Below are 12172 nucleotides of genomic sequence, written 5' to 3' on the forward strand. Positions count from 1 at the left end.
AAACAAAGCTTCTCTCAAGGAGTGCTAGTTTCAAGACTAAATTACTTAATATAGAACAATGTTTGGAGATAATTTAAAGAAGAATACTTCATATTAGGATTTATAGATGGTTCATAAATATTCCTTTGAGAATTATGACTCTTCCTTTTATTTCAGTCATGTTGACGTCTTCTAATAGTAAAGTTATTATGACATATAAATCTTCAAATTCTTGATCAAATGAATATGACAAATGATGTTCTAAGAAAAATCTTCAATTTTAGTCCTACAAGGGAAAACATTCAAACAGGCAAATCAATATATAGAAATTACATCATATATTTGTCTCATTACTTTTTCTATTATGTCCTCATCCACATACATTAATCACAACGAATCATTATGTGAACAGCAGTGGAAAAAGTTTAATCATTGGAGCGTGTGGTATTCTTATTGATGTGTGTGAAGAAAAAAATACTGGACTTAAATAGATACATAATTAGTAAAGAGAAGAGAGCTTTAATAGCCTTTTCAGTTATTGCTCTTTATGGCAGAGGGACGGTCAATTGTGTGTTCAGTATTGGAGTGAAACAGTAAAATGTGATTAAAATAAGAGTAATAATTACTAATGAGGAGCAAATAGTTTTGAATGTAATGACTTTGGAAACAAAGCCATTATTGTTTGAAGTTCACATTGAAATGGATATTCTTTGATATTATATTAAGACTTGTAATTAGTAGGTTTTTAAAGGTTAGTTTCAATGTGGAATCTGAAATCATACTTGACAACTTTTGTACTCTGTTAGATTAAAGTCCATTGGTCTGTTTTGCACTTTGAGTAGTTTTTTAACCCACATCTGAATTTGTAACATATGCACTGATCATTTGGAATATACTGATTCAATGAGTTTTGCAGATCTTTTAAATGTTGCATATTTAAAAATATATTAAAATTTGTTAATATCACCTTTGATTTTATCAGGAAATTCTTTAAATATTGGGAAGCTATTGAGGTCATGATGCCAGACCAATGTTTTCCAAAATTCTAATTTTTTTCTCCAAAGGGCAGATTTTATCATTTGCAACAAATCTATTGTTTACTTGACATGTTAGACTTTGTTTATTTTCACAAAAATGTCTGACATAATATCTGTTTGAATAATCATTGGCCACTGTTTTTTGAAGTACAAATGTTCTGTGAAAAATATGGCTAGTTCAGCTTCCAGTACAATTGTACAAATGTTTTCTCCTATGATAACCATCATTAATGTGCATCTGAAGGGTTTTAAGTGTACACAGATTATTTAGATGTATACTAATAGATGGAACTGTCATTTTATTTTATTTAGTTGTGAGTGCATGATGGTGAAGACTACAGTGACCATTAAAGAATATAGTTTGGTGTCATCTTGTTTTGTGCTGCAGTGTCAGCTTTTCATCCACCATTGCCTTTGAACAGTCACTGCAAATGTCAACTCAATGTCAAAGTTGAATAGTGTTGTACAAGTTTTATGAAAATGGATTTTGACATTGTAGATTTTGTGAAAGGGTCTCAGGTACCCTCAGAGTTTTGTAAACCACAGTATGAGAATTGCTGATCAAGAGAACTTTGTCAGATGAGAAAGTTAGTATGCTGTCAAAGATTATAATTGTATCAAAAAACCTTAGGAACCAACGCGAAGAGATCCTATTGATCAAAGAAAGAAAGGACTATTTGATCTTTAGTAAGTATAGTGGACAAAATATATCAAACATGTTTAAATCCATGGGTACGTGTCATTACATGAAACCAGAATATGTCATTGGTCACTTATGGAGGATTTTATGAAATGAACGCATTCTTCTGGAATTGATAAATATTAAAAATTTGGCATTTATTTTGCTTTCATTTGATGAACTATACTACTGGGTAACCAAATGTGGAACAGAATTTGGAATTTTTCATAATTCTTATGGAATTACCCCATTTAACAAATGAATAAGGAATGGAATGGTAGAGTTATTACCTTTTTCAATCTTTAATTAAGTGATGGATCTCAGCAGTGGTGATCAGTGACTGCTTATATTAACATAAGCAGACACTATTTGCCTCCCATGAAAGGCTATGTATAATACCATTTCTATAGAGTTCTGGTCAGCAAATATAAAGACCGAAGGTTGGGGAGAAAACTTGCTGTATTCAAGTAACTGATAGAAGCCTAGTGTTACTGCATCCTGGGGAAAGAGGGGATGTTGTAAGGAATAAAGTATGACAGGTAGACAAGGGTCAGATGGCACAGTGTCTGTGGGTTTTGAAGCCTGTTGGGAAACCATTGAAGGATTTTTTTATTTGGAAAGAAATTTGATTATATTTGTATTTACACAAATCTACATGTGATAAAATGGCATAGAACTCCTGCTAATGTCAATTTCCTGATTTTGATACTGTTCTATAATTATATAAGATGTGATCATTGGGGAAACTGGGTATAGGTTACAAGGATTCATTCTACTAGTTTTGAATTTCCGTGAATCTGTAATTATTACAGAATAAAAAGTTAAAAACAAAAACTGTTTAGAAATGTATTGTTTGGCATCAAGAGGGGAAGCAGACTAGTTAGGAGACTGAGAGATAATGATTCCTTGAATATTGTTTGATTAGGTTTATTAGTAATCACACACACACATGCACGCACACGTGAGTGGATTTCAGATCTTTTAGAGAAAGCTTGTGTTGGGTTGAAGTAAGGGAAAGGGAGTCTAGATAGATGTTTATTATTTATATACTTTGGCACCAGGGATTGAACTCAGGAGCACTTAACCACTGAGCAACACCCCCAACCCTTTTTTGTAGTTTGTTTAGAGAGGGTCTCGCTGAGTTGCTTAGTGCCTCGCTAAATTGCCAAGGCTGGCTTTGACCTCGTGATCGGCTGGGATTACAGGCATGCACCACTGCATCTGGGTAGATGTTTATTTTGAGCAACTGATGATTGTGTGTAAGTTTGGGAAAGTTAAGATTGGAAGAGAAATGTGTTGAAAGGAGGAAACTGAAGTTTAGGGATTATTAGTTTGTATATGTTATGAGGTTGAGGCTGGCAGTTGAATGCAGGAACCAATCAGCATATAGATGGTAATGATAGTTATGGCCTTTGATGAGATCACTGAGAGCAAAAGTATAGACAGGGCAAATAAAGGTGAGCTGGGGACAGAGCTGTTGGGGGAGAATTCAATGTCTAGAGGTGCTGAGGAGAATGAAAAGAAGTTGTGATAGGAAGAGCATCAGGTAGCATATGGAGTCATTTGAGTCCAGAGAATGGAGTGTTTGACAAAAAAGTGGGTTAAGTAGTTGGGGTGGTGCTGAGATGTTGAATATGATATGAGGATAGAAGAGATCATGGGAGACTTTGGGGGACCTGAGAGTGTAGAAGGAAAACTAGTAGTTTGAAAAGTGAGCAGTACATGAGGAAATAGAGCAAGTACAGACATCTCTTTCAAGGAGTATCAGAGAATAGCTAACAGAAGCTCCTAGATATATTTGTGTACTGATAGGTATGATCCAGTTGTAAGGGAGAGATAGATGATAAATCAGAGATAATTGAAGGAGCAAATTCTTTGAGAATTTGAAGAAGGGCAGGGTCCAAGTGTACTAGTGGAGGGTTATTCTTTGAATCTCAACATAACCAGCCAAAGAAAGCCTTTTAAGAGTGAGACTCAAGTATTTCCATTCCACTCATCATTTTATTTTATTTTACTTTATTTTTTGGCAGTGGGGATTGAACCCAGGGGTGCTTTGCCACTGAGCTACATCCCCAGTTCCTTTTTATTTTTAATTTTGAAACAGGGTCTTGCTGAGTTGCTGAGGGACTTGCTGAGTGGCTGAGGCAGTTCTTGAACTTGTGATTCTCCTGCCTCAGTCTCCCTAGTTGCTGGAATTACAGGTGTGCACCGCTGTACCAGGCCATCCTACTCATTTTAAAAGCCAAAGTCTTTGGTAAAACTAAGTGTTCCCCCTCATCTCTGATTTATCTTGTCAGTGCTGTTCTCCTTTAGGTCTGCTCAAGGACATAGGCTACCTCATTATTCATTGAATATGGAAGGCATGCTCCTATCTGGGTGATTTCCTCTTTCTCTTGGAATGCCATGGCTGACTTTCTTACTTCCTTCAGCCTGTCTTTAAATGCTACTTCCCAGTGATGTCCTCCCAGACTACTCTGTCCAAAATGGTACCTCTCTCCCTGAACCTTTTATTCCCCTTAAACTATTTTTTTCTCCAGAACATTTCCACAACCTGACATATTATATAACTTACAAATTTATAAATGTAACTTGTCTCTTATTATTAGCCGTTCACTCTATGAGGGGCAGAAATTTTTATTATTTTGGCAATACCCAGAACAGGACCTTGTATTCGAATGTTTGCATAATGAGTGGGAACAGAGAAGAAAGACTATAGTTAGAGAATCAGATTTAGTGGTGAAAAGATGAACATGTTCTTATTTGATTTTATAATAGTTATGAGACAGGATGAAAAGAGAGTAAGGTGGGAGGAAGGGAGTCTGAGTTTTGAGGAGACCAGAGAAAATATAGGAAGTCTTGGCAGGTGGAAAGATGAACTTTTATTGTGTGATGTAAGATTCCTGAACAGGTTGAATACACATTTGTGATTTGTGGATTTCTGAAATAGATGTGTTTCTCACTTAATTCAGAATTTTAACAATGTTAAGATAAAAAGTGAGTAAGGAAATGTGACATGTAAATGCTTAATGTTTTTAGAGCAGATTAAAAGAAAACACTGATCTGTATAATGTTGAAATTACAGTTGATGTAGATTATGCTCTGGTGTAATGTTGTTTTAGCCTTACCAATAATTCTCGGATTGTGGGACTCCTGGCTCAGCTGGAGAAAATCAATACTGAATCTACAGAATCAGATACTGCCAGATATGTTACATCAAAAATTCTTCATTTGGCTCAAAGTCAAGGTAAGCTTTAATTTCTTCTTTGTTTTAGAATGCCATTTTCATTCTTCAAAACTAGATGCTAAGAATATTCAAATTTTTGATATATAAATGATTTTCTTTAAAAATTGAGCTTTCTCAGATTGATTCAGAGTAGCAAACTGAAGAACTTTGTAGGAAATTGATTTTCAACACATTGTTTCTAATAGTGATTACCATGGTACTTAGATATGATTGTTACTCCTGCCCCCATTTTCAAATGAATAACACCAACACTGCTTGTAGAATGTTGATTAAAATAGGTAGCATAGGGTGTTGATTATTAGTATGGTCCCCATTTTCAACTCCAGACTCTGCCATTCAGTGACTAGAATTTTTGAGGTAGTTGTTGAATCTCTAGGACTTCATTTCACCATCTCTGAAATAGAGACAACAAATCTTATGGGCTTGTCTTGAGACTTCTTTATGAGAAGCATCTAAAAAAGAATGTTAAAAATGTTCAATAAATGTCATCTGTAATTAGGCATCATATTTGTATTTTTTGAGGCAAATACTAAATGTCAATCTTGACAATATATTGACATGATGCTTAGAAATGTGAAAAATTTCAAATAAAATATCAGTAAATTAAGTGTATACATTTAAGGAAGATTATCATTGTTAAAGAACAGGTATTTCAGTAATGCACAATGGTTTAATATTAGGAAATATCAACTTAACATTATTTGAATCGGCCAGATGAAATCTACGTAATTACCTTAATAGTGAAAAAGGACTTTGGTAAGATTCCAAATCCTGTGCTTGATTGAAAATACACAGATATACATACACACACATATTTTTTTGAATAAGGGAAAATGAATAGCTACCTTAATATATTAAAGCATTTCTGTTAAAAGTAGGATGTGGACATAATTATTATCCTACTTAATTTTTTGTTATTTTTTTTCTGGAGGTTCACATAATTGAAATAAGATGGTTAGCAGGAATTTACTGTTTTTAGGAGCTCAGTATCTATTAATTCTATTTCATGGTCATAGAACCTTTATTTTGATAAACTTTTATTTTGTGTATAGCATGTGATTAGGGCTAGTTGAGACCACACCAAGACCCTGGAGTGGTTTCTAATAGATTGCATTTGTTCAGAGCAAAATGTTAAAGACCTGTACCTTGTAATACAGAAAGTTACCATATTGGATCCTCAGCTTTGGAAAATACTGTGCTTATCAGTTTTATCAGGATGGATGTACAAGAATATTCATTTTGTCATTGTTAAGTTAAATGTATCAGTTATACTCACTGTGTTGTTATATGAACTATTTCTTCAAACACACACACACACACACACACACACACACACATACACACCACAGCAGCCACCACTACTAACCAACAAAAACAAAAGAAATCCTCTCAAACCTATAGTAACACGTCGTTCATTGCTGCTACCACTGAAGATTGTCCATCACGGTCTGGAAGCCCGCAGCATCACTACTGAACATACTGCCAACCATACCACTGCTAGACTGAGTCTCTTCCCACCGTACTATCTACCACTGGGGTATAAGACCCTAAATAGAGCCCCCCAAGATTGTGTAATATATTATATATATTACCTTTGATAAGTTAGTAGTGAAAGATTGTCCCAATTCTCTCTCCATTTGGGAGAAAAAGGTTAGAAGTTTAAAGTTCAAAGAAGAAGAAATGCAAACAAATGATAAACATATAAAAAGTGTTTTTTAAAAAATTTTTATTTTAAACACTTTCAGGAATTGCTAATAAAAACAACAGAGATGGCCTGGGATTGTAGCTCAGTGGTGGAACACTTGCCTAGCATGTGTGTATTCTATTTGTAGCACCACATAAAAATAAATTAAATAAAATAAAGGTATTGTGTCTATCTACAACTAAAAATATTAAAAAACAAAAAAACAAAAAACAAACAAACAAAAAAACCAAAGATACTTTTACCAGTCAGATTAGGAGACTGTAAGAATAACAACATTCAGTCCCGTCGAAGGCATGGGAGATCAGCACACTCACACACTGTGGTTGTACAATAATTATTATAAACTTTGGAGAAAATATTAATTAATATTTATTAATATTAAAATTTAATAAACCTCGTACTTGGCCCAGCATTTCTACTTTCAGAAATGTATTTGAAGTAAAAATCCTGGTATAAAAAGGAATGTTGGGTTGTAGCATTCTTTCTTTCTTTTTTTTTTTTTTTGTGGTCCTGGGGATTGAACCCAGGGCCTTGTGCATGCGAGGCAAGCACTGTACCAACTGAGCTATATCCCCAACCCTGTAGCATTCTTTGTAATAATAAAGATCAAGGAACAACCTAAATGTCCATCAATAAGAGACTAATTGGATAAGTTTTGCTGTAGCCAAATACAACTTTGTGCATCTCATTAATAATTAATTGATTAAGATGTAACCAGTCCAAGTAGATCATTATTTTTAAAGCCTTCCAGACAATTCCAAAATTGAGAGCTACTTCTCCATTACCAGGGATTGATAAACATTTTCTGTGAAGAACCTTTAGGGATTGTGGGCTACTCTCTGTCGCAGATACTGAACCCTGTCCTTGTGATACAAAAGCAGCCATAAATGGTACCTGAACAGAAATGGCTGATTTCCTAAAAACTTTATATATAAGTACTGGAATATGATATGTGGAACACACAGTTCATATGTGGCCTATCTTAGAGACCTACATTTTGTATGTTAGTAAAGGACAAGTTTCTTTGGTTCATACTCTAAGGTCTAGTCCCATTTTTATACAGAAAATAAGCCATTTTATTTGTACATCATGTTTGAATAAGAAGGTGCAAAAAGGAAGAGAATCAGTAATTTCAACAACTTAGGAGGTAGGAGGATTGCAAGTTCTGGGCCAACCTCAGCAATTTAGCAAGACCAAAGATTGCGCTGTAGATATAGTGGTACCCTGGGTTCAATCTCCAGAATAAAAAAAGAAAGAAAATTTGATATATATACCAAATTTGTAGTAGTAGATATATTGATGGGTAGGTATGAAAGGGAATAAGCTACGCTACTGATTTTACTTTAAACTCTTCTGTATTCTTCGAATTGTTGCAACTAGTATATGTATTCAAATAATTATGTAAAATATGTATTATGTATTATGTATTCAAATAATGTGTATTCAAATAACTTATGTATTAAAATAATAAAACAAACAAGCCCATACATTGTACCTTATTCACAAAGTTAAAACTTACAAATTTACACAGTCTGCCTCTAGTTTTCCTTGGATGCCTTACATTTTCTGTCTTTAATAAGACTGTTTATTTGCAGTGTGCATAGTACTTCTTGTAATTTATCCTTCATTGACCATATTTCCCTGTAGTCTTTGTTTTTATAGCTTGAGAAGTAAGTTATCACCATCTTTCCTAATTTTGGTCATTTTGTGTCCGTTTTCTTTCTTAACCTGTCTAGCTCAGTAGTTCTCAATCTGGAGTGGTTTTCCCCACTCCTTTATCTTGGAATACTGGATATATTTGGAGACATTTTTGTTTGTCGAAGTTTTTTGCAAGCGTGGGGTGGTCGTTACTCTTGGCTTAGATTAGAGATGCCGCTAAACATTCTACAGTGTATAGGAAAATTCTCTTTAAGAAAGAATTAAGTGGCCCAAAACATCAGCAGTGTTGAGGTTGGGAAACTCTGGTCTAGAGAAGTGTTTTCTTTTATAGTATTTTATTTGTTGTTCTTTTAAAAGAACCACCTTCTGGTTTGATTTAATTTCTCTGTTTTTTTGGTGTGATTAATCTTCCAAATACTTACTTTGAATTTTATTTGTGTCTGTTTTTCCATTTTCATATAGTGGAAGCTTAGATTATTGATTTTTAAAGCTTTCCTTTTTAGGCATTTAAAGCAATGAATTTTGCCATAAACACTGCTTAAACTGCATTCTATTAATATTCAAAGGTTGTATTTTTGTTTTTATTCAGTTTATACTATGTTCTAATTTCCTTTGTGATTTTTTTCTTTGACCTGTGGTTATTTAGAACTGTGGTGTTTAATTTTCCAATATTTCAGGATTTTCCAAATTTCTTTCTGTTGGCTTCTGATTTAATTCCATTTTGAGTGGAGGATATACTTTGTATGATTTCAGTTCTTTTGAATTTATTGAAACTTGTTTTATGATTTTGTATAGAGTTTCTCTTGAATGTTCCATATGCACTTGAAATGAATATGTATTCTGCCATTTTTGGTTTGGGTGCTCTATAAATGAAAGGTCAAGTTGGTTGATAAGTGTTAAAATTTTCTATACCATGTTAATTTTCTATCTCGGTGCTCTATTAACATTTGGATAGTGACATCTCCATCTATTATTCTTGAACTGTGTAATTATCTTTTTAGTTCTGATGAGTTTTTGTTCATTCATTTGGAGATTCTGTTGTGAGGTGTTTATACACACACACACACACACTTTTATGGTGGTTTTATCTTCCTGGTGGATTGCCTCTTTCATCATATGAAACATCCCTTTTTGTTTCCAGTAATATTTTTAGTCTGTTTTGTCTGATAGTATAGCCACTCTGGCTGTCTTATGATTAATCTTTTTAAATTGTACTTTTCTCCATTTCTTTTACTTTGAAATCGTCTGTTTTTGAATCTGAAGTATGTTTCTTGAAGATAACATATTGTATCTTCCTTTTTTTAATGTCTAGTCTGTTTAGAACTTCCAATTTAATGTACTTATTGATACAGAAGAATTTACATCTGACATTTTGCTTTGTTTTCTAAATGTTTCATGTCATTGATATTCCTCTTATCTTTTATGGCTTTCTTTGTGTGTGTGTTTTTTCAACTTTTGGAAATTTTGATGTTTTCAGTGGTTCCTGTAAGGATTAAAATATGCATCCTGTAACAGTGTACTTCAGTGTATTTAATTCTAGGAAAATTTTACTACTTTCTTCCAGTATAACTCCATTTCTTTCTCATTTCTTTTTACTATTATTGTTGCATGTGTTATACATGTTAGAAATCCAACAATATGATTGCTTACACAATCATATACTAACTACCCACCAATAAGATTGCTTACACAATCTTAGGCTAAAAATTTAGGAGAAAAAAACTCTTACGACACTATTTGAAGTAGAGAATGCAGTTTTTAGGATTCATTTCTGCATTAGGGTTTCTGTGGGGAGTGGGGCACATGGAATCCAAGCTAAGTATGGAGCAGACTAATATTGTGGAAGTTCATGCTACAGTTGATGAACTTGAAGTTTGAATGAAGGTGTCAGAGGTTATATAATTGTTAAAAAGAAAAGAGAAATTGGGCTTGTTAGGAGGTTATGATCTGAAAGTGAGAGGTTGTATATCAGTGGTGGAGCATCTTGAGATCCTGAGAATGGCCATTGAGAGGTTTGATAAATCAGAACACAGGGATGGATTTTGTTGTTAAGAAACTGTAGAGCTAGGAGTTTGAATGAATAATCCTTGTTAACATTGAAGTCTTCCAAGATCATGGTGGACTCTGGAGTAGAGTAGAAAAGCCTTAGAGTGAGACCTAGTTGTCATTTAGTGTGAAGAATAAGCAAGATGGTGTGGATATTAGTAACAACTTCATTGAGACTTCATTGTATCATCTTCAAAGGAAGTGGGCCCCTCCAGGGTAGGTGAACATTGTTTTTCATGGAGCCTCTATCCTCTGAATATTCTACATGATATTATTTTAAAATGATTTAGCTATATTAAATCAGTGGTGTTACTTGAAAATATTATATCAAGGATACATTGGCTCTTTGAAATAATATTTTCTTTCACAACTTAAACTTTTTGTTAGAGGCAACTAGACTGAGGAGAGGTTGAAGGATAGATTGGGGTGACAGAATAATCATGTAGTTTTTTAAAAAGGAAAAATTTAGTTTGTTAACATTAATGAACTTTACCTTTTTTTTTTTAGGTGATAAAATTTGTCAGGCTTAAGCATTAGCAGTGTGGCAGTAGGGAGCAGAAATGAACAGTGCTTTTAGATGATCTTATCAATTATGAGAATTTCTAATTTGAAAGATGAAAGGGTTCAGTGAGTTTAATGAAGTTTACTACCTGGACCTGAGATCGTACATAATAGCATGAGATTATTGTTTTATGGATAGATATGACATCAAATCTCCAGCACACTTGTTTTATAGATAGTTATTAGTAGGTATGATAAGTAACAGTTTACTATAACCTATACATAGGTAGTGCATTTCTCCCTCTTTTTAATAACTCTTAAGTTAATTTAGAGTAACATAATTTTCAAGTAGATGCCTGGCTTAAGAAATTGAACAGGGTTTGCTCTTAGCAAAAGTGTGATTTCTAAAGGCTTTATTAGCCTGGATTCCTCTCCCTACAACTATGTTGTTATTTCCTCTTATCTGAGCCTCAGTGCTCATTGCTGTGCTTTTAAACTCCCTAGACTACCTCCATATGGAACATTGAATTTGGTACTTTGAAGTTGATTATGGAATATGTACTATTGAGAGTGGATTGCTTGTTTTCTGTTTTTTAAATCTCAAAATATGAAATGAATAGCAGTGGCCTGTATATAAAAGAATTTCTGGCATTAGTATTCAGGTGTGGAAAATATTGGAGACAGGCACGAAATCCTGCAATAATTCTGTTAAAAGAACGATTCCTGTGACTCTTTGAGAAGCACATTATATTGGATTCAGAAACATCTGAGTCTCCTGGTCTGTTTCACTAATTTGTTCATTGACTTTCTACATAATTGTTCTCCTTTCTCAAAGGAGAACTTTTTGGTCCATGAAAAGAGTAATTTTTCTCCCCAAAGAGTTAAAATGAGATAGGTAAGTGATAATGTAGGTAAAGTATGTGGACTAGTAAGTGTTACTTCCTATCTTAAATGTTGGCTTGTGATCTACTTTTCTTCTTTGTTAATCAAAGGAGAATGGTAAAGACTAGGAACTTGTAAATAATAGAAATATTTACAGTTTTTTCCCCCCATCCCAAAGAAAGGAAATAGGATTTGGGTGATCTTGTCTCCTTGATTTTGTTTATTTTTGTGTGATTCAGAATTTGAAACAGTATTAATACAATAAAAACATTTCAAAATGGTACTAGGTCTCTGAATTTCACCCATTTTAATTAATTCTCTTCTAATTTATTCATGAAAAAAGAAACCTACCATTACAACTTCTACCTCCTCAGCCCAGTCTTTCATCTGTATTATGTTACCTGATTTTAAGATTTTTGATGGATTGATAGGGACACTCT

The 12172-nt window shown here is 33.6% G+C and overlaps 1 protein-coding gene across 1 annotated transcript in view; it reads left to right on the forward strand.

Moving 5' to 3' along the window:
- AGTPBP1 (ATP/GTP binding carboxypeptidase 1) overlaps positions 1-12172 on the forward strand; it is a 170299-nt gene that overhangs the window by 34671 nt on the left and 123456 nt on the right. The window contains 1 exon segment of the mRNA XM_079113373.1: positions 4815-4939. Within this exon segment, the coding sequence (XP_078969499.1) occupies positions 4815-4939 (125 nt within the window).

The sequence above is a fragment of the Sciurus vulgaris genome (genome assembly GCF_902686455.1).
Source record: "Sciurus vulgaris genome assembly, chromosome: 15".
Classification (NCBI taxonomy): domain Eukaryota; kingdom Metazoa; phylum Chordata; class Mammalia; order Rodentia; family Sciuridae; genus Sciurus; species Sciurus vulgaris.